Raw genomic sequence first — 23,219 nt, 5'->3', positions numbered from 1 at the left:
TATTTTAATTTTCATTGAGCTGAACATGGCCTTAGAAAGCTTTTAGTCCAACCCCCTTACTCCAGTATAGGAAGTCCAAGCCAATTTAGTGACTTGCCCAAGGACACACAGCTAGATTAAAGCATTTAGCTTCCTTTCATTCACTATTCCCTCAATTGTCTAAGCCTGTGAAAATAAACCACACAACAGAAGGCCTAGGTCCTGCTCACAGAGGATGCTGCCATATGGATCCGGTGACTTTATCAAACATGATGCAAGGTTATAATTCTCTGAAAGGAAAATGTGGAAACTGGCATTGGTGCCACATAAAGTCCGCCATTCTCAAATCTTCTTTCCTAGCGTTTAAAGAAAAAAGGAATAAATCTGTCTAACATCTTTATGGACTGCCCTAAAGGAACTTCATACATAATAGAATAGAAAAAGAACCTGTTAACAAACAGTAGAGTTCATTGAATGAATTGGAACTGAAATGCCTCAGGGTACAACTGTCCCTAAATAGAAATTTTACATGGAAAATAATCACATGTAAGCCAAATTTTGCTTTCCCAGCTTGGGTACATGTAGTTTCCAAAGGCACAGTTTGGCCCATGAATGCTATGAATGGTTTTGTCAATCCTTTGATTTGTTTTCTCTAGCTTCTTGCCAGATGGGCAAGCAGACCACATAAACAAGAGCATTCTGAAAGGCCCCCTAACATTATGCTAGCTGTATAGTGCCAGCTCTGAGCAGGCTGGCAAATAAAAACAAACAAACAAAAAAGACTAAACTTTCCCGTACCTTAAAGCCAAATTGAGAATTTAGGATTTTTTTCCTAATATATTTCAGATTCTTATTGGAGGAAATATTTCTGGTAATACAGTCTTGGAGGATGATTTCACAACTCTGGATAGTAGGAAATGGCTGCTCCACCCAGGAGGCACCAAGATGCCTGTGTGTGGCTCCACAGGTGATGCCCTGGTCTTCATTGAAAAGGCCAGCACCCGTTATGTGGTCACCACAGACATTGCTGTGAATGAGGACTCATTCCTACAGATAGATTTTGCTGCCTCGTGCTCGGTCACAGACTCTTGCTATGGTAAGTAGTCCATATCTAGACAGGGCCAGACATCCGTGGCTGCCTCTTTTCCCAGATCATTCAGAACCTCTCTGATAAGTCCATGTGTGATTCATAGGTAAATTTTGAGTTCCTAAAATATTTGTGAAAATATTGAAATTTTCTTGAAAATATTATGTGTCAATTGAGTATTTTCTTGAAGATATTTTGTGTAAATTGACTTTTAGAAGTTCAATTTTGAAAGCATCAGAATTGAACTTAATTTTGAGCATATATGCATGAAGGCTTCTTTTTAAAATAAATCCAGATTTCTTTTTTAGTATCATATCAGACCTGCAGAATAAAGGAAACACCTTAGTATCTTTCCATTTAAGGACTCTAATCATGTACAGAATCTAGGAATGAGCAATATGATTTTTATATATACTTGTTTAGCCATGAATTTTCAATCACAGAGCTTTAGACGGGTCCAGTTATTGTCTCCTTTCATATCCCCAGGCATCATAAAGTTTTGTTATTCCTGTTTTGCCTTACGCTTTTTTCTATCATGCATCATAACACATTCTGGACCACCCTCATTGTGACCAATTTGTATCTTCTAGGTTGATAATGTATACACATGCACACACACATATCCACACATATGCACACACACCCCTGTCTTTGAAGAAATAAAAACTGACATCATTGCACATCTGTATCCTTCACTTGAATTTGCAGACCCATCAGGATTCTTGGGGTCTCTCAGTCTTGCACCGTGCTATATCACTCTTCTTCTAAGACATCCAAGCTAGAATGTTCACAGGACATTGAGCTATTTTAGATTCTTGGAAGCTAAAATTTGAGGAAATTGGTTACTTCAAAGTTCCTACAGAATTCAGATTTTTTAAAAAATTTCCATTATTTTGAACTTAATGGACATACCTTAGGAGAAATCTCAGAAGTGCTCTTTATACCTCAAACACCATCAATCAGTCAATGATAGACTAGTTAGTGAGAGTTAGACATAGAAAAAAAGGAGACAGACAAGTATATTGAACACACTCTGTCTTCAATAGGTACATTCTGTCTCAAAAAGTTAGACTTGGTGTGGGGTTGTGACTCAGTGGTAGAGTGCTTGCCTAGCATGTGTGAGACACTGGGCTCAATCCTCAGTACCACATAAATAAATATATATATAATATGTTCTATGTGTGTTAATCATTAAATGAACATGATACATTAATTTACAATTATAAATTATATAACAATGCATTTATATAATTTGTGTTATCACTATTATATTAAATTATAAATATATAATATATATAGCTATTCATGTGCTGTAACTGCATGTGAAGCAATAATTTTACTGTAATTGCTCTGGAAGTTTCCCATTATAAAGGAGGATTCTGGAAAATGCACTTTTTTCACTTGATCATATCCCCTTGAAAGAAAAGTATTTTAATATGGGAATTTAAAAATAATAAATAATGTACAGAGGGAAAAGATGGGGAAACATTTCAGAGTAAGAAACAATAAGTATAGGGGAAAAAATCAAATTAACATTTGATCAAAAATAAAACAGAGAAAGGTGTTAAGTGACTATGGTTCCTGGGTCTGCTTCCTGTTGCAGCTATTGAATTGGAATACTCAGTGGATCTTGGACTGTCATGGCACCCACTGGTGAGGGACTGTCTGCCTACCAACATTGAATGCAATCGCTATCATCTGCAGCGGATCCTGGTGTCAGATACTTTCAACAAGTGGACCAGAATCACTCTGCCTCTCCCTCCTTACACTAGGTAGGATGCTTCTACATGAACTGAACTGACTTGAACTGGCATGTCATATTTTAGCACAGGAAGTTTAAAAGGGGTACCTGAGGTTTTGTTACTTGTTCATGGTATTACTTTGTATGAACTATGAAGGCTATCTTTTTTTTTTTTTTTTTTTTTTGTGGTACTGGGGATTGAACCCAGGGCCTTGTGCTTGCAAGGCTATTAAGGCTATCTTAATAAGAAAGATGGAATCTAGTTTTTGTGGTAACATTATTCAGCGTTTTCCCAAATTCGAGGCCTTTACTTTTAATGTTTTCTAAAGAATGGCCTATATAAGAAAACAGTGACTCCATTAACCAACTTTTCCAGCCTAGTTTAGAGATGCCAAAAACAAATAATTTAAAATAGGTCAATTGGACACAAAATAGATTTAAATTGAGCCTACTTACCAATTGTACTGCCATAAATGTAGTGAGTGTTATTATATAAATGGATTTAGCAAATAACTTTATGTTAGCCTTAGCTTCTGCTTTTGAAATTTTATTTTGAACAATATTTTGAGAATCATCACCTGGAGCATTCTCTTCTGTGAAAAACAATTGTAAATGCTTCATTCACCATCTATGGAAACGATCATGGCTTAAGAAAATTGCCTGGTAAATGCTGGTAAAGAAGTTGAATCTAAATTACCTGTTCATTTATGCTTCTATGTGAGTAAGGCAGAGGATTAACTGCATAGTAGGATAGTGTTACATGACTCTTTCACCATCTAAAGTAGGTGCTAATCATAGGAAAACTTGTTAAAAATCTTGATAGAACTCCTGTTCCCTCCAAGAAAATAGTGATCAGTTGTTGCCATTTATAAAGAAGCAACTAGCACAGCATGTGGAATAAAAGTTATAGTTTGGGCTCATTATTGTTCTGTCGCCTCCCCATAAATGAAGAATGAATAAATCTCCTAGCAAATGACCATAAAATCCAACCATTCGTCTGGACGTAACTTTTCTTGGGATTATCATAAATGTGATGGTTTCAGTTACTAACTGCCTAGGGCTGCTTTACAATTGCTGGCTCAGAGGTACAAGACTATATTAACTGTCAGCACACTTGCCAAGTTTAAATGAGATACGTGAGATTTTGTTGCTCGTTAAAGGTATTGCCATGCATGAATTATTAAGGCGATCTTAATAAGTAAAATAGAAAAAAAAACTCCATTAAGGCAGCAGTCTTTTAAGTCTTTATGAATTCTATGAATTATTACCCAGCTACTTGGCAGCAGTTTGCAAATAAGCGACATTCTAAGATTTACTCCAGCTAGTCATTATACCCTGGAGTCTTTTACTCAAGAAAAGTAATTATTTCTTATCTTTTAATCTATCTTTTAATTGTCTCTTGCATATACCCACAAGAATTTTGACCCTTTCAAATGATATTTGAAAAATCTGATGAACATTAATTTACTCCTATTACATTCTGTTACCGTATTGAAAATAGCAGTTTGTTTACTATATTACCCTCAAGGCTCACGTTGTACAATGGTCTTAAAGGTGAGACTGTCTTGTAACAAAGCCCTTTGGGTAATTCAGAAAGAAATGTGCATGGATGTAACCCAGGCTGGATCCACATCTTATCATGCTCTGCCACATGCCAAAGATCATTAGAACAACATGCCAGCCTCAGAACACTTCCCTAGAATATAAGTTAACATATCTATACTCTGTTCACTCTTAATCCCTACATGTTAAATATGGTGTGTCCTTGTTTTAGGTTAAGATGGCTGCCTTGTTGTCTGGAAATGTGTTGCAATGTTAAATGTTTACGTGGCCCACCAACCAGAATCAAGGATTTCAGTTTGTAGGTCTTTGCCATAAATCAATATGATGTTGACAATTTCAAGATGTGTGCTAAATAAGGGTTGGGAATGACTGTGACCATATGACATTGCAGCTTTCTCTACTCACTTATCATATGACCATAAGGTTAGGATCCCAGTATTTTTGCCACAGTGGTGGTGAAAGTAAACCGAAGTTGATTGTCCATAAATTAGCGTGAAACCATTCACCAACCAGACTGACATGACCAGTAATCATCAGTAGCAATTATTCATTCATTCCACTCATGAAGCAGATACTTTTGAACTACTTAATTATGTGCTGGGCCTTGGTGCACACTAGACATATCTCTGCCTCAAAGAACTTTTAGGTCAATAAAAGAGTTATTCAGCCACATCAATGTTCATTGCTGCTTAATTCACCATAGCCAGATTGTGGAACCAACCTAGATGCCCTTCAGTTGATGAATGGATAAAGAAACTGTGGCATATATATATACAATGGAATATTACTCCGCAATGAAGAATGATAAAATTATGGCATTTGCAGGCAAATGGATGAAATTGGAGAATATCATGCTAAGTGAGATAAGCCAATCTCAAAAAACTAAAGGACAAATGATCTCGCTGATAAGCGGATGAGGACATATAATGGGGGGTGGGAGGGGTTAGCATTAGGTTTAGGGTTAGGTTTAGGGTTAGGGATAAGGAGAGCAGTAAGAATGAAGGAAAGAAGGACTGTATAGAGGGAAAAGAGGGGTGGGAGGAGTGGGGGGGATGGGAAAAAAATAATCAAACATCATTGCCCTATGTAAATGTATGATTACACAAATGGTATGCCTTGACTCTATGTACAAATAGAGAAACAACATGTATTTCATTTGTATACAATAATAAAAATAAATAAATAAATAAAGAGTTATTAGCCAGAAATCCCCAACTAGTTACAGAAGTAAATATACAATTCAACAATGATAAGTGATGGAGATCAGATACATGATGCTATGAGACTGGATATTGTAAGGACATTTCACTTGGTCAAAGCCATGGAATAATTTATTGAGAAAGGGATAATTTAGGTATGATATAAAGGATGAGTAGGAACTTACTAGGTAAAGAATAAGGGTAAGAGTCTTCTAGGCAAGAATAGTGGCCTATAATAGGAGGAAGTGGGCATATTTGAGACACTGTACATGTGGATTAGACAGACAGGGAAGGGAAGCAGAGTAAGGTGTGAGATGGTGTCAGACCATGAAGAGCAGGTTTTATTAAAGATTTGAGGATTTATTACAGGAACACCAAATAAGCCCATGGGATAGGAAGGTATGATCAGATTTAAATTCAAAATAGCTTATTCTAGCTGGAAAACAAATTGGAGGGGTTAAGAATAGATGTGAGGAGTCTCCTAAAGAGGTAGAAATGCTTATAGTTTGGACTAGGTGGACAAGAAGAGAAGTGGAGAAATTCAAGAGACAGGAGACAAGAACAGCAGTCCAGTTTGATAAAATGAACACAGGAGGTTAAGGGAAAGGGTGGCATTCAAGATGACTCCCTGATTTCCAAGTTGCAGAACTGAATGGATGCTGGTCCTTCTCACTGGGAAGGGAACACTGAGATTAAACAGAAGATACAACACACTGCTGGAGGCCTTGCTATATTCAAGCCTAAATAACTGGGGTAGATTCATCGTCTTTTTTTTGAGTTTGCTTTAGTATATTGGACATCTTTCTAATATAAACTATGAGAAAACAATTCTATTTCAATGGAAGAGATGCCAAAAGATTCAAGACTAATGTCATCCATTATTAACATGTAAAACAGAGGGAAAGACCAGTGAATTGTGCCCATAGAACTCTGCACCCATGGGAGATGTAAGGGTCAAGTCCAAAGCCATCAATGGGAATAGATTCATCATCTTTTTATTCCTTGTCTTACACATTGGTTAAGTTAGATCTTCCTGGAAAAAGAAGATCTACAAAACAAAAGGAATGTGTAGAATAGTGAGAGCTCTGCCTTTTCAGCCCTGTGAGTCTGTAAGCAAACCATAGCATATTATTATTGTAGTCTCCAAACGTCAGTTTCCTCATCTGAAAAATTGAGGTCCTTTTACCCATACCAAAAAAATCTAATAATTATGAATGGAAGTATTTATACCATTATAAATCATTTTTACTTTTATGAATTAACCATATAATCATGCTTACTAACCATAGTACAAGTTTATTATCAGATTTCAAACTAAGAAATCATCTTATGTCCCAGCATAGCTTCTCAAGCATGAGTCCACAGTAATGCTTTGCCACTGTCTTAACTTGTTGCCCTAGAAGAGGTTACAACGTGTTGGAAGAAAATGAGAAGTATACCTAAGGGACAACTTAAAAATAATTAATGCTAGGCATAATTTAGAACTTCACTGGGGAAATGAGCTAGAAATGCCACACATATAGAAATGGGAGAAAATGTTGAAAACCAGAGTTAGAGGGTTTCATGGGAGCACTGAACCCTGGTCTTGAAGGATGGCTAGGAATTAAGTGGGTAAGAGGAAGAACACTTTAAAGCAGGGGAACCAACTGAACAAGGCAGGAACCTGCAGACATGAGCCTGGAAGTAGCACAGGAGTTGCTGATTAAAGCAGAGGACTCATATCTGGAAGCTGCTAGTTAGTAGAGGTGGGTTAATTTATAGCAAGCATTGAAGCAAGGAGAAGGGGTTTAGACTTGTAGGGAAAATGTACTATGGTGTTTTTTGAGCTGGTAATATCCTTGTAAGAGAAAAAAAATTTGGAAGAACAGAGAGACTTAAGAGAAGGTGGCCAAGGTGTTTTGATAATGACCTGTTGATGAAGGAAAAAGGGTCAGGGCTACAGCTAACATGGAGGGGATGAGGTATTTATTAGAGAAAACTTTAAAGAAAGTTGATAAAATTCAGTCACTGACTTCTTCATTACACTCACCAAGAGATGTCTCTAAAGTTTAAAGGCTGGCGGGCTAGAGAGAAGATGTGGGGAGAGAGCTAAAGTGGATTCCAGGAGGGACAATATGGCAGATTAAGTCAAATGATGCCAAATTAAATGTGACAACTGGAAATACCTGAGGATCTATTTGCTAGAAAGTTGAGGCTCTGAACCCAAGGAAAATTAATAAACTTTGGAGGTATGAGCATGGAAGTGATAGACAATGCTATAAAACTGCATCAGCTCTCCACAAGAGAGCTTTTAAAAAGAAAGGAGCGGACTCTTAAATGCAATAGCATGAATGGAAGTGGTTAACAAAGGAACTGAGAAAACTCAGTCAAAAACCAAAACAACATGGTGACCATAAGCCAATCAAGAAGAGACTATCATGCAAGAAGAGATGGTACTCAGTGACATAAGCTACAGAGAGTAGTAGAGAAAAAAGTTTCCCAGTAAATTTACTGGACTTTTCAATTAGGAGATAATCAGTGACCTTCAAAAGAACAGTTTCAGTAAACTACTGGAAATAAATTCAATTTGTCTGGCCCCAGAACCCATGGGCTTAACCACTATATTAACACTACATCTTTATTGCTTGCCTAAGAGATATGGTCCTAGGAGAAATAGGAATGGAAGAATGCCAAGGGTTCTTGAGAAAGACTAAAAATGAAGATGGAAAGATGCTAAAATCAATTTCATAGGCCCTGATCTGAATCTGCCTCCTCTTCTTTACTAATGCAGTCCTAAAAATAACAGGTTACTCAGATGGCAAGGGTTCTTGAAATGTCACCTGAGAACCAGGGTGGGTCAATGGAAGGGCAGGTAACTCAAATCCACTGAGAAAGAGAGGAGCGGAGTGTGACCACTGGGAGGCTCAGGTGTGACATGGCTATTTTAAGTCACAGTTTGAAGATGATCCATTCCTTCAACTAGCCTTCATGTCCCTGCTGATACCACCTTGTTTAAAGATTAACTACAAAACTTTGGACACCAGGTGGTTTTAGCCACAGCATGGAAGCTACTTAATGTTTGCTGGAGGTTCCAAGGAAAGGTGGGAAGTAGAAGAAAGGGAAGCTGGTGTGATGGGAACAGGGTGAAAGAGGCTGTAGATTTTTGCAGGCAAATAAATGTATCGAGGAAGGATATTTTCCAATAATTTTCCTACATACTATAACTACCAGCAAAGAAAAGGACTAATGCTAAGAAAGTCAAATAACTAAACTCAACATTTGTTGGGTTCTTCAAACATTCAAGAATTACAAGTTCATTTTTTGTGGGGTGGGGGATAGGTACCAGGGATTGAACTCAGGGGTTCTCAATCACTGAGCCACATCTCCAGCCCTATTTTGTATTTTATTTAGAGACAGGGTCTCACTGACTTGCTTAGTGCCTCACCTTTGCTGAGGCTGGCTTTGAACTCACAATCCTCCTGCTCAGCCTCCTCTGGAGCCGCTGGGATTACAGGAGTGCACCACCATGCTCGGCTCAAATTCATTTTTGTAAGGAGAGATTTTTAGACTTGCCCTCATTCTCTTCATTTCTGTCAATTGCTACTTTCAGCATAACATCATCTTTTGAAATTCTTTTCACAAGCATTCACATTACTGAATATCTCATTAAAAACTTTCACCCAAGCCAAAGAAGTATTGGACTTCTCTTGCATATCATCTTCTCATGCATCATTTTGCTTCTTTGAACGTTGTTGCTGTTATTTTACAAAAACTTTGCTGGCATTTCAGAACCACAGAACATAGTAAAATAATTTTTTCTGACATAAGTCATGTTACTATTGATTTTCATATACTGTTAAAGCAAATTAAATCTAGCTTTACTTAGAGAATAAAACTAATTCCATAAATTCTGCAACTCTTCTCAGCTTAGTTGTCAACATTGTTTTCAAAGTTTTATCAGAGAATTAGAGCGTGCATATTTTGCACATATTAGTACATATGGATTATTACAACTGGCTTAACATTATCTATAAGTCAATTTCCATTGAGGAAATAAATATCCCATAAATTATAGAAAATTTCTTATATTTGATAACTGGTCCAATATATTTGATGCCCTCAGAGGACTTACTCAGAATACTTTGTTTTTATATCATTATTATTTATAATTACCAGCAAAAATAATTTAAAAATCAACTGGGCATGGTAGTGCATGCCTGTAACCCCAGTTACTCAGGAAGCTAAGACAGGATGATTTTAAATTCAAGACCAGCCTGGGTAATTTAGTAAGACCCTGGCTCAAAAAAATGAAAGAGGACAAAGGGTGTAACATAATGGTAGAACACCCTATGTACCACAATTTTTTAAATAATTATTTAATTAATTAAAATCTATATTTGTCTAAAAATGACAGTCATGTTCTTATATTGTAATTCTCAAATTAAAATTCTCACTGTGATTTTCAAAGGACTACAGATAATTTGGGGGCTCACAATGTTGACTCTTTAAAATCCAAACATGTAAAATTAAAGGGAATAGTTTACCACTCCTCCATGTACTTATTCCCTAGCTTTGGCAATTATCAATTCATGCGAGACAGCATTGCTTCATATCTAATACTGCTCACTCCTGCCCTCCATGTTATTTTAAAGCATCTTATGTCAAATATAGATATTTCTATCACTAGAAGAAAGGGACTTTTAATTACCAAATCTATGATATTGTTATCATGCCTAAAAAATTAATGGTAATTTCCTATTCCATCTTTATTCTGTATTCGGTGTTCAGATTTCCCCATCTCAAAATGCCTCATAGGTTTTTTTCAAGTCAAGATAAATCAGTACAATTGGTAGAAATGTCTCTTCAGGCTCCTTTAACCTCAGATCCCTCTGCCTCACTTTCGTAATGAGGACTCTAAGACAGAGAGGTTATTTGCTTTTCCCCAACATCACACAATCATGGTTGGGCCAGGATTATTATAGAGTTCTCCATTTATTCTCTACCAAGGGAAAAAGAAAGGCCAAGTGGGGTGACTCATTTAAAACCTCTTACTCCCTTTGATTTTGAGAGGTTGTGTGCAATATGGTTTGAAAGATGTACTGAATGGGGATACAAAGTAACAATGAAATGAGAACCTCCCCTAGTTTTATTAGGGAATCAGTGTGTGACTTGGGCCATTGGGCCTCATCTTCACTGTTAGAGTGGGAGGATGAAGTCGTCCTGAGGAAAAGAGCAGAAGCAAAGGATCTGAAATGTGTGTTGAAATCTATTAAAAGACATGGAGGCAGCGTGGGGAAAGGACCAGGAGGCGAGTGATGGGAACCATGTCATCATTGGCAGCAGCTTTTTAACTGCTTAGCAATGGTGAAAGGTCCACAGCCCATTTGTTCTAGGACAGAGATAGGTTGTTGAGAGATCCAGAACCCAGAAAAGGGGCGGGGGTGCGGGTAAGATATAGGGTTTTATTAGGAAATGCCATTTGGGAAGAGCCAGTGGCAATGGAGTAGACCGAAGACTTCACCAGAGTCCAGTGGCTTTGGCTGGACAGGAGCACCTCTGTCCTTCACAGTGCTTCACCAGGTGGGCACCTCCTTTGCCTCAGAGTGGTGCTCCAGAAGATACTTCCTCTCCCTCACAGCATTTTATCCAGTGGTAGCCAGCTGAGGGACATGTATCCTTTCCACAGTGCCCCAAGTTCCACACCAGTTACCACAGAGAGAAGCGTTCTGTAAGCTAGACTACAGAAGTTAAGCAGCATTAGCTTGCTTAACTTTCTTTGTTCCTGGTCTGACCAGCACCCCAAGGAGCAGCTGTCTTGGAATATGTGCAAAAAAGCAACTTTCCACAAATAACACTACCTCGTCCTAGTTCCCAGCATACATGAAAGAAAGGCAATGTCCTTCAAGGTACCACCATCCAGACATTCTGGCCTGGCTACTCTCTGTTTCCTTGACTTGACAAGGTCCCTTGGAACTGAAAGGGGCATTCCAGAGACATTGTGTTTTACCGTCCTCCTTTTCTTTAAGAATGACACAAATGAATATTTATTTATTAAACAACACTCATGTAGCCTTGCTGTGTGCTTTAGACAGGGTGGAAATGGTATAAATTCAAAAATGTATGCAAAAGGAGAGATTTGAAGGATGTGTAAAAATGAAAAATCTGCTCTGGGGCCATTTTTTCTCCAACTCCAAGAAGCAGCAGCTGGTGGTGGCTATCATTTTAAGGAACCTTCAGGATAAAGGATGACACCTGCCAAGGGATACACCGAGACACTTATAGGTCTTGGTAAACACGAACTAATTAATTTTCACAACACCCCTGTGAGTCAGGAAGTAGCATTGCCTAGTTCTACAGATGGGGAAGTGTCAGCACATAAACATAAGTGATTCGGCCCCTTCAGATGGAGAGACTGTGACAGTGCTGGGAATAAGAAATCTTATTGAAGGCTTAGAGGTTGAATTCAACTTCCAGATCCTTGTGAACTCTTATTCTAGTTCTTCCTGTTAGTGAAAGTGTTTCTTCTTCTTATGGAGTACTATTAAATGATATATGCACCCTTGTTTTATGGGAACATAATTACTTGGTATAATTATTCCTAAGAATATAAAATCATCACTTTTGGGAAGGGGCCTTAGAAATGGTCGAAGGTAACCTCCTTGTTACAGATGTTAAATTACTCACCGTCGACATGGAACTCACAAGTGGCAGAGTACAAATTAGAGCCCTCACTTGTCTTTACTTCCACTGGACAACTCTGGTTTTAGTACATTCTTCACCTGGTCTCCCACTGTTTCCTTTTCTGTAGAACTCCAGAGAGTTGCGCAAACTGAAAATGTCAGGGTTGGAAGTCCCCACGAAGGCTGTCAACTCCAACAATGCATCAGGCTCTTAAATCTTCTGTCTGGTCTCTCTGTTCAGTGGTTGCTCAGACTGTGATTAAACACAGCCATGACTGTAAAGCCACCCCCTGCTGGGCAGCCCATGCCACCTCACAATTGCTGGGAAGCTTTCTTCTCCTTCAACAACCACCAAGTCACTGCCCTGCACAGCTGACCCCAGACCCTGCCCTACAAGATATCTTTTATTTGACTTTTTCGGGGCATTTTTATTTCTATCAGCTTAATATTCTTTCAGTAGATGTTTATGAAGTCCCAGCTATAGGTGCCAACAATAAAATGATAAATAAGGAGAATACCTAACAGAGGAAACTACATATAAATGGGTAGTTTAAAATACAAGCTGATAAGGACTTCGTTAAGCATGTATATGATATTAGGGGAACAGGGAATGTTTATTACTTATTTACTGTCTATAAGCTCTGAAGTTACCAAACAATATTCCCTGAAGGAATACAGAGGTATTCCCTGCCCTTCAGAAACTTAAGAGTTTAAAAGAAAGACAGAATACAGATATAAATGTTGACTAGTTATCAGAATGCAAGAATTGAGTTATAAAAATACAGTATTCCATTATGTTACTTACAGATGGTGCTGCATGTAAACAGATAATAGCTGTTAATAAATTCTGTCATTAAAAAATAGCAGAGCCACTGAGCTGTACAGCTACAAGTGGGGGAGATCTTCACAACATTGCCTTCTATGATAATGGCGGCCCCGGATACAAATTCCCTCTACCTACAGAGCGCTGCTTTGTACTAGGTGCTGTCCATTAAGTGTACAATGTAGTGTAGAAAGAATCCACCCCACCCACTCCCTTATAACTTAGAATTCCAGGGAACAGACAGGTAGCCATCACATACATATGTAGGTCAATGCATGATTATGATTATGCTAAATACCAAGAAAGGAAATGAACAGTTTGCTATGACAGAGAATAATAGGGAACAAAAGTCATTTTTAAAAGATTCAAGAAAAAAAAGTGTCTATGAGGGCTTGATACTTCCTTAGAGACCTGAAGGACCCACAGGGATGAACCAGGCATAGAAAAAGTGAGAGAGAAGACAAGCATATATTCAGGAGGGTGGGCAAGAGTTTGCTTTGGGCACTGAAAGAATTGATGCTCTGGATACCAGTGACCAGGATATAGGAGAAGGGAGGGCTTTGCTCAGGAGGAACTTCATGAACCAAAGAGTTTGGGGTCTAAGTGAAATGCAATAGGAAGTGATAAGAGGAAATTAGGCAGAGACGACTCTGCTGGGGGAACATATGGAAGCTGGTGAGCAAGGAGAATTGTGGAGAGATCAGTGGTGCACACATGCTCAGGGGGACACTTATTTTACTGAATTATTTATGTTCCAAAAGAAGATTTTAATTCTGAATCATTTCTTTTCTATTTTCTAAGCTTTATATAAATGTTTTCAATTAGAAAACACAAGATCCTTGCTGTCGTTCGATCTTCTGTCCCGCCTAAAACAGATATTCCTTAGTCAAAAGCCAAAACACACATGGATCAATAAACACAAATGATTTCCTTTACAAGTCATTTAATGTTCACCTCAATACATGAGCCTCACATATTGTTTGGATTTTACTGCCATCTAGTGCCTCTGAAACACATATGCTTATTTGTGTTTCTGAACAAGACACTCGCAAAACTGATGCTTCTGCTTCTGGAATGGAGACTGTTTGTCCTCCATATTGCTTTTAAATCAATATGAAGTCTAGTCATATTTTTCACCCTCTCTTTTCTCTATAGAATTACCTTGGTTTTTTTTTGATCCCCCGTTTTATAGTCATACTGTCTCTAAGACTTTCATTGGGAGAATTCCTGAAGTATGCTGCATGAGGTGGACCAGGGTGCCCATTGTACAAAAGTATCTGTCTTAGGATGCAAGTAGAGGCTGAAATTCAGGGCATATTTTGTTCCAAAGTTGAATGCAGAGGGGTTACAGTTGCTCGAGGGCAGGCATTCTTTTCGAATTTAAGTTAGCAACAGCCCTGGTATCACTCTATGATATTTCCCATAAAAAAATTCAGGACTCCATTCCACTGCATCCTTCATCGTGATTCTCTTCTTCTTCCAAGGTCCCAAGCCACTCGTTTCCGTTGGCATCAACCAGCTCCTTTTGACAAGCAGCAGACATGGGCAATAGATAATGTCTATATTGGGGATGGCTGCATAGACATGTGCAGTGGCCATGGGAGGTGCCTCCAGGGAGGCTGTGTGTAAGTACACTTTTTCTTCCTTCCGTCCAAAGCTGATTCACATACCATCTAGGAGGTTTTTCTGAAACTGGTTTTTGAATCACTCCCAAGCTACCTTAGGTTATACATTTTTCCTGAAATATGATATTGCGCTAACTGTGGACTTGATGGGTATTGTGTCTTCATTCTTGCTTAGAGATTAGGAACTGAACAACAGATACCTTGTCAGGAGAAAGCTGAATTATAATTGACTATATTTTATTTCCTTCTGTGTTTCTGTGACACACTTGAGCCTTGAAACAGTCATTAGAAAAGGTTCAGGAGTTCAGTATATTCTGACCAAAAATAAAACATCATATATATTTTTCTCACTTAGGACTGAATATTTGTAATGATGTGCATTTGTCGTGGTTTAATTGGTATGCCAATGTCATTTGCATAAAAAGGTATATAACTGTCTGGTCAAGTTACCAGGCATATTTGACGAAGAGGCCTAGTATATTATTCTTAGAAAGCTGTAGCATCTTTGGAAGAATAAAAATAAAGTGTGCATATGAGTATGTGTGTGGGCACATTCACACACGTGTGCACACACTGGCACTATAGCTTATGCTTTACTATCAAAGATTTATACTTTTTAAATATATTTTTAGTTGTAGGTGGACCCAATGCCTTTATTTTATTTTTATGTGGAGCTGAGGACTGAACCCAGTGCACCACACATTCCAGACAAAGCTCTACCACTGAGCCACAACCCCGGCCCCAAAGATTATACTTTTTGATGGGGAAATATGAATGAAAATGATGCTAAAGGATACATATTCTCTTTTCCACTAATCATCACATCCTGGGAAGTCTTTCCTTTGATTAATGATCACAACCATTTTGCAGACTGGCCTTGGAGATCCTTGAGCCTCCCAGTTCTATGTTCACATCCCCTTCCATCCTGAACAGGGGATTCAGTCCTTTGATCATAGATGACAGTTACTATGCAAATTATCTTCAGATGCTTGGAACATGGCCTGTTGGATTCCAAATTGACCCAAAGCCTACATTAAAAACACCAATTTCATAAATAGAGGACTCACCAATTCAGCTTGGCAGCTATAATCATTTGTCAGCCATCCAGAGTCAGGTCATGGAGAGACAGGGTTTTAATAATTTCTTTGAAGTTGTTTCTTTTTCTCCACCTATAACCCCCAAGTCACTATTTCAGGAAAGCATCGAGGTGGGTAATTCACAGCTTTTTTGTAATCTAAAGCATTGTTAAGGAGAGCAAGTGAATTCTGGCAAGCTCTGTGAACATCAGTAACCTTTCATCATCCTGGACTAGGAAAAAGAGTTGACTTCACTAATATGAGAATCTACTTGCAGGGGTTTTGTTTGATGTTGACTTTTCCTTCCTCTTTCTCCACATCCAGCTGTGATGAGCAGTGGGGTGGCCTGTACTGTGATGAGCCTGAGACCTCCCTTCCAACCCAACTCAAAGACAACTTCAATCGAGCTCCCTCCAACCAGAACTGGCTGACTGTGAACGGAGGAAAATTGAGTACCGTGTGTGGGGCTGTGGCTTCAGGATTGGCTCTCCATTTCAGCGGGGTGAGAGCTTGGCTGCTGGTTAATCATTTCTACATCCTTTAAGTTTCCCCCAAATGATTGAGTCTCTTTTGAAGTATAATGGGTAAATCAAGATACAGAGAGTTAGTTACCCTAGTTGCCCTAAATGCTCAACACTGATCTGAACTTGTAACTTCACACAAATCCAAAAATACTGATTATTTCCAGTATTTTCCTACCACAAATCAGTTGAGACAATTTAATTATGCAGAGTAGTGTCAGCACAGGGAATATTTAAGTACACTTTTTAAAAGGACTTAAATGGATTTCCATCCTGGAAGGGAGAGCACTTGCACAGGTTGGGAGGGCTTCCATCTGGATGTAACTAATTGAAAACCCTTGAGCTTGCAACAGATTTGGGATTTAAAGAGCCAAAAATCTGGAAAATGAGCTTCAGTGATTCCTGAATTTATTAACAACAATTCATTCTTTCTAAAATTATTCAAGAAAGAATAATTTTCAGTAATTACTAGGCACTTGTTTGTATAGCATATTATTTTGTGAATGACAGCAGCAATGTTGGGAACTTTCTTTAATAAATTTTTATAACCATTTTCCTTTGCTGCCAAAGATGAACTTTGTTTAAGAACACAGTTTCTCCAATACCATGATTAGATAGGCAAATTAATTTTTTGAAAAAGCAAATTTGCTATTAACTATTTTTTCTACCATGCTCTACCTTAGAGTTTCCATTGGCCCCAATGGTGTATATTATTTGTGTTCAGTATGTTAGCCTAAGAGTAAAAAGAATAAAGTATATAGGATTTTCATAATCATCAACACCAAGAACACAGTGTTTAGGACTCTCTTCCTGTCTTAGGTGGACCTCTTAAGTAGCCTAGATTTCCATGTATGTTCAACCAAAAAACACCTACCTATCAAAATTAATTAGTGGATTAATATAGATGACATTAAAATCTACTATAAATGTTTAAGTAAAAACCATTACAACTATTATCTCTAACTATATCATATAAAATTTTCAAATCTAAATTGTCATCAAAATGTTCACGTTAAAGTAGTCATCTCAATCTGCTATTCCCTTAATAGCTGATACCTTTTAAAATACATATATAATAAATGCCAATTAATAACAAGAAATAGTTTGATAATTACTTTAAATCCACCCCTCACCTTGTTTATTACAAAAAATATATAGAAAGAACCAGATATAGTGGTGCACACCTGTATTCAGGGGGCTGAAGCAGGAGAATCACCAGTTTGAGGCCTGCCTGGGCAACTTAGTAAGACCCTGTCTCAAAATAAAAATGTCTTGGGTTGTAGCTCAGTGGTAGAGCACTTACCCAGCTAGCATGTAAAAGGCCCTGATTGGGTTCAATCCCCAATATAGATAGATAGATAGATAGATAGATAGATAGATATAGATAGATATTAGATAAATATGCATATATAGAAAATCTCCTTAGAATGCATGACCAGAACACTGAAATTTCAATGCAGTTAAGTAAGTAAGTCTTGAATACTAAAATTTCAAAGTTGAGCAAACATTTGCTGAGTACCTATTGCATACTGGGCACCATGCTAGGAGATAGCATAGTAAGACAGATGATAAGAAAACCAGTGCAACAATACTGTTACTTGGATTATAAAAGATGTATAAAAAAAAGAATAGAAACCAGATAAATTCTATTTTCTGAAATCAAGATTTTTTATCAGTGCTTTTTTTTTTTTTTTAATTCTCCTTCTTTTCCTTAGGGTTGCAGTCGTTTGCTAGTCACTGTGGATCTAAACCTCACTAACGCAGAGTTTATCCAATTTTACTTCATGTATGGATGCTTGATCACACCAAACAACCGTAACCAAGGTGTTCTCTTGGAATATTCTGTCAATGGAGGCATTACCTGGAATCTGCTAATGGAAATTTTCTATGACCAGTACAGTAAACCTGGGTGTGTGTTCTATTTTATCTCTAATAAGTGATCTGTTGAGAAAAAAATGTTCAGTAAGACTACCAGAAATCAGTCTCAGGGAACTGAAGGGGACTGTGACTTAGTTATCAATGGAGGATGCCTTTAGGACTATCATGAAGAAAGCTTTCTGGGCTGAATAAATAGCTGGTTTGGGTTTTTATTTTAAAAGCAGTTAAGTTGAACATGGTGGCGCATACCTATAATCCCAGCAATTTGGGAGGCTGAGGATTGCAAGTTTGAAACCAGCCTCAGCAACTTAGGCCCTAAGCAATTTAGTGAGACCCTGTCTCAAAATAAAAAATAAAAAGGTCTGGGGATGTAGCTCAGTGATAAAGCACCCCTGAGATCAATTCCCATTAAAAAAAAAATGCAGTTTTCTCATCTCAGAATAAGATGAAATGTGCTATCAAAGTCAACAGCGAATAAAATCAATGCAAAAACCCATAGAAATTAATGTGTATGATATTTATTTTTAACAACATTTTGGGAAACAGAAAAACAAATATTTATTTATATAGTATCCACTCAGTTTTAGAGAATTTTGGGCTAGAAAAAGGAAAGAAACAAAATAAGATGTAAATATTCTAAGAAGTCTAGAGTCTATTTTAAAACCCCTTATTAAAAAACTTTGAATAAACACATAGCATATGGGTCATTTAAAAAAACAACAAATGTTATTTATATTGTATGCACGACCATGTATGTAACAATAAATCCCACCATTATGTATAATTATAATGCACCAATAAAAGATATGGGGAAAAAAGAGAAATATATATATTATGGTAGGACCAAAAGCAATCAATTTGATCAGTTATAAAGGTCAAAGAAATTATTAAACAGGAAAAGGGAGTATTTATTAAAGTAGAAGGTAAGAGAAGAGGGAGAAGAGAGGAGGAGGGACAGGGAGAGGAGGAAAGAAATTCAGTGTAATCCAAGAAATACAGATAATAGCCAGGTGCGGTGGCACATGCCATGCCTGTAATCCCAGTAGCTTGGGAGGCTGGGGCAGGAGGATCATGTGTTCAAAGCCAGCCTCAACAACTTAGCAAGGCCCTAAGCAACTTAGTGAGAACCTGTCTCAAAAGATAAAAAAGGGCTGGGAATATAGCTCAGTAGTTAAGGGCCCCTGGCTTAAATCCCTGGTACCAAAAAAAGAAAGAAACACAAAAAAATACAGGTAATAAATAAATAGGAGGAAGACCAATAGAGTAGAGAAAGGGACCAGGTAAAGGAAGAGGGAAAAGAAAAGGCAAGTACTGGGGACTGAAATGGAGCAAGCTATGTGATATGCATTTATGAATATGTCAAATGGAACTGTATGTATAATTATAAGGCACTAATTAAAAAAAGAAACAGATAGTCCCTTACTACATGACAAGCCAGGTACAGGCTAAAAATTGAGTAAAATAAAAATTTTATAAATAATTATTTAAATTCAATGTATTGGTTAAGAATAGGTTCTACTATAAATAAGTTAAACAAAAATTTTTAAATAAGTTAATAAGTTAAACAAAAATTTTTTCTCTTATGTAAATCAGATCCCCCCTCCCCCCCAAAAAAGTAGCCTAGGGCTGCTATGGGGGCTCCACAAGCAGCAGAGACCCAGATTCCTTCTGTCTTCTTGTTCTGCCACACTTAACATGTGACTTTGATCTCTTGATCCAAAAGGGCAATGAGTTCCTCCACATTCCAGCCAGCAGGAAGGATGAGGGGGTAAGAAGGATGTGCTGTCTTGTTAGGGCGGCTTCCTAACAGTAGCACATACTTCCATTCTCATTCCTAGAATTTAGTCACATAACCACACTCAGATGCAAGGAAGGCTGGACTTGATTTTATTCTGGGTAACTAGTCACCTTGATAAAAAGATAGGCTCCTTTTAGGACATAGAAAAATAGAAGGGTAATGGAGGAAATACCAGCAATCTCTACAAGCAAAATTTTAAATCCTGGGCTTGTATTAAATTTGGAAACCAACAAAGGACTCCAGCTAGGAGTTAAGTGGTACACATTGTAACAGTGTAAAAAATGTACTCACCTATTAAGAGGAGATAATATACAAGCCAAGTAATCTGTTTCCCTGGTCTTTGGGGAGGACTTTATTGACTGAAGCATGAACAATTCAGCAGCATAACCACAGGGAGAGGGAGTTGTGTTTCTGAGGATGGAAGCATCACGTGCCATCTGCTTTAGTTCTCTGAAGAAGAAACACATTGACCAAGGTGGGAACTGTGGTCATGATTTATTTAGATTTTCAAGCAGCCTTAAATAACTTTCTACTCCAAAGACATTTAAAATAAGGTTGAGGATTTATCAGAGAAAGAAAACTAATTTTTAGAAACAAGAAAGAAAAAATACATTAAAAAATCACTGCTCCAGATGAAGAAGTACAATTGTACATCCCCCCAGAAGCTGGTAGATTTCTGATATTATTAACTTATATTAAAATGTTAATTAAATGTGCTGAATCAATGAGGTTACAAGGTACTCACACATACACAAATGGAAAGTGGCAGATGAGAATCATGAGGAAATGAACTTTGGAGAGGTCTCTGCCTAGAGACTGATGTCTCCACACTCATAGGAACAACACAGGTGAGGGTCCAAGATCCACAGACTGTACTTTCCTTCCCTGATACCAACACCCATTAGGCTGCCATAATTCAAAGAGTGTACAAAATGGTAGGGGAAATCAAAATAGTATTTAAAATCATAGTGTTAGTAACCCAACTAAAAGCTTCCTAGCTTTGATGAATCTTCGTTGGTTCATGCCTGGAATACTGCTTATTATCCTGAGCACTGTAATCTCCCAGAAGACATAAAAAAGAGAGGAAGGAAAAAATAAAACACACAAGATGATACCATGTAAACAAAACTAAAGTAATGAAACCTTTTTAACGTGAAAGGCAGATTCAAGTGACTTCCACTAAAGATCTCAGTTGAGGGTTCATCTTGGGTTGGACTTGAGCCAGTTGGTCCCATCCAGGAGCACTAAAATACAGCCTTTGAAATAAAAAAGATAGATTTAAAAAAATGATCCTTTATTCAGAGTAGAGTAAACCTAAGGAAATTATTTTCCACAACAGAACTTACAAGTTGTGAATATAAATTTAAAAGGATTTGATACTTTCCTGGGTTTTAATGCATATTTTAATTAGGGGATTTTTTTAAACCTTATTCCTAGCCAATAAAAAGTTCATGTTGAAACACAGAGCAGTGTTTTTCTTGGTCTGTCTTTGGTAACTAAGTCAGGGTGAGTGTGCTGGGCTGGCTTGTTAGCTCATTCTCATTCAGTATTTCTTTTTTTTTTAAATATTTTTAATTGTAGATAGACACAATACCTTTGTTTTATTTATTTATTTATTCATATGCGGTGCTGAGGACTGAATCCATTGCCTCAGATGTGCTAAGCATGCGCTCTACCACTGAGCCACAACCCCAACCCCTCGGTATTTCTTAATGGAATGTTTTTGAAGAGCAGATAATGTCTGTGTGTACCTCAGACACCTGAGAGTGTACCTGGTACCATCAGGCTGAGAGCCCAAATGTCCTGCCACAATCTGGTGTCCATATTCCAAGCCAGTTGCTGGCACTCAGGGAACTAGAGTGAACACAAGATGCCAAGGGAGAGAGACAGTGGAACCAACCCCTTGGAGATAGGGGCAAAAACCTCAATATTGGCTGTGTCTGCCAGAGTGCCATTCTGTAGGCCTACAGGTATCCCCAGGTATTCAAAACACTGGAGTCCCTCCAAGCCTGCCACGGACAGTTGAAGTAAGTGGAGAGTGCCAGGATGCTTGCATTTGTTCACATTCTATTTCCCCAATTTAATGACTGCCAAGACTATAAAATCAAACCAGTTAGTTATGGTTTTTAAAAATTATTTTAGCTAGTGCCTTTCCCTCCCTCACCCTTCATGGGACATAAAATATCTATCAAATGTTGCTTATGTTTTATTCACATAGGTGACAAGGGTTTTTCCCACTGCCATTTTTTTCTTATAGATTTGTGAATATCCTCCTCCCTCCTGATGCTAAAGAGATTGCTACTCGTTTCCGCTGGTGGCAGCCAAGACATGATGGTCTGGACCAGAACGACTGGGCTATTGACAACGTCCTCATCTCAGGCTCTGCTGACCAGAGGACTGTCATGCTGGACACCTTCAGCAGTGCTCCAGTGCCCCAGCACGAACGCTCCCCGGCAGACGCCGGCCCTGTCGGGAGAATTGCTTTCGACATGTTTATGGAAGACAAAACTGCAGGTAGGTGGTTCACTAGTGTAAGTACAACTACAGTGGACACGTAGTCCCGCAGAAGAGTGACACGTGGACCCTTCTCAGATGTCCAGATGGTGTAGAACCAGCAAAAAGGCTGTCATCCTTTGTTCCTAGAAATCTTCCCAATTGACATTCTAACTAAATCTTTTCTTTCATTCAAGGCAGCTAGTGTGTTTTAATAAATACCACTTTATAATTTTCTGAACAGTAATTTTCTCTTCTTAGAATATTTTCATTTCTTTATTTTCTGTCTTCTATTTCAGTAGAAAGCCAACATTTCCTAGCTATTTGTTTTAATGTCTAAAGATAAAATGTGTTTGGTGGATACATTTGCTATACCATTAAGATTTCAGAACATGTCCCAGGTTTTGCTTGTCTTGGATCCTGCTTTTAATCCTTACTTCTTAATAGGAGCAGTTCAGTGATGCAAAACACTAGGAAGGACCTCTAAATACTATTCTCATGTTTAATGTATTGTTTTCTCTTTTAAATTTTTTTCATTCGATGGACACAATACCTTTATTTTATTTATTTATTTTTATGTGGTGCTGAGAATTGAACCTGGTGCCTCCCCCATGGTAGGCAATCCCTCTACCACTGAACGACAACCCAGCTATTGTTTTCTTTTCATTTCATACTATTCTAGTAATTTTAAGTGACATCATGTATTAAGTATGTGTCTTTGCTCTGCTTTTATTATGCTACATAAAACACACCATGTCCCTATAAGGTAGCGACCTT

At 37.9% G+C, this 23,219-nt stretch overlaps 1 protein-coding gene across 3 annotated transcripts in view; it reads left to right on the top strand.

Moving 5' to 3' along the window:
* The window catches only part of Reln (reelin), a 461,189-nt gene that overhangs the window by 403,435 nt on the left and 34,535 nt on the right, over positions 1 to 23,219 (top strand). For all 3 annotated transcript variants that reach the window (XM_047560479.1, XM_047560477.1, XM_047560476.1), the window contains exons 45-50: positions 826 to 1,075; positions 2,670 to 2,838; positions 14,536 to 14,676; positions 16,077 to 16,254; positions 17,989 to 18,182; positions 22,207 to 22,463. In XM_047560479.1, the coding sequence (XP_047416435.1) occupies positions 826 to 1,075; positions 2,670 to 2,838; positions 14,536 to 14,676; positions 16,077 to 16,254; positions 17,989 to 18,182; positions 22,207 to 22,463 (1,189 nt within the window). The remainder of the gene's footprint in view (positions 1 to 825; positions 1,076 to 2,669; positions 2,839 to 14,535; positions 14,677 to 16,076; positions 16,255 to 17,988; positions 18,183 to 22,206; positions 22,464 to 23,219) is intronic.

This window comes from Sciurus carolinensis, chromosome 8, assembly GCF_902686445.1.
Source record: "Sciurus carolinensis chromosome 8, mSciCar1.2, whole genome shotgun sequence".
Taxonomy (NCBI): domain Eukaryota; kingdom Metazoa; phylum Chordata; class Mammalia; order Rodentia; family Sciuridae; genus Sciurus; species Sciurus carolinensis.
This window is presented reverse-complemented; position numbering and strand designations above follow the sequence as displayed.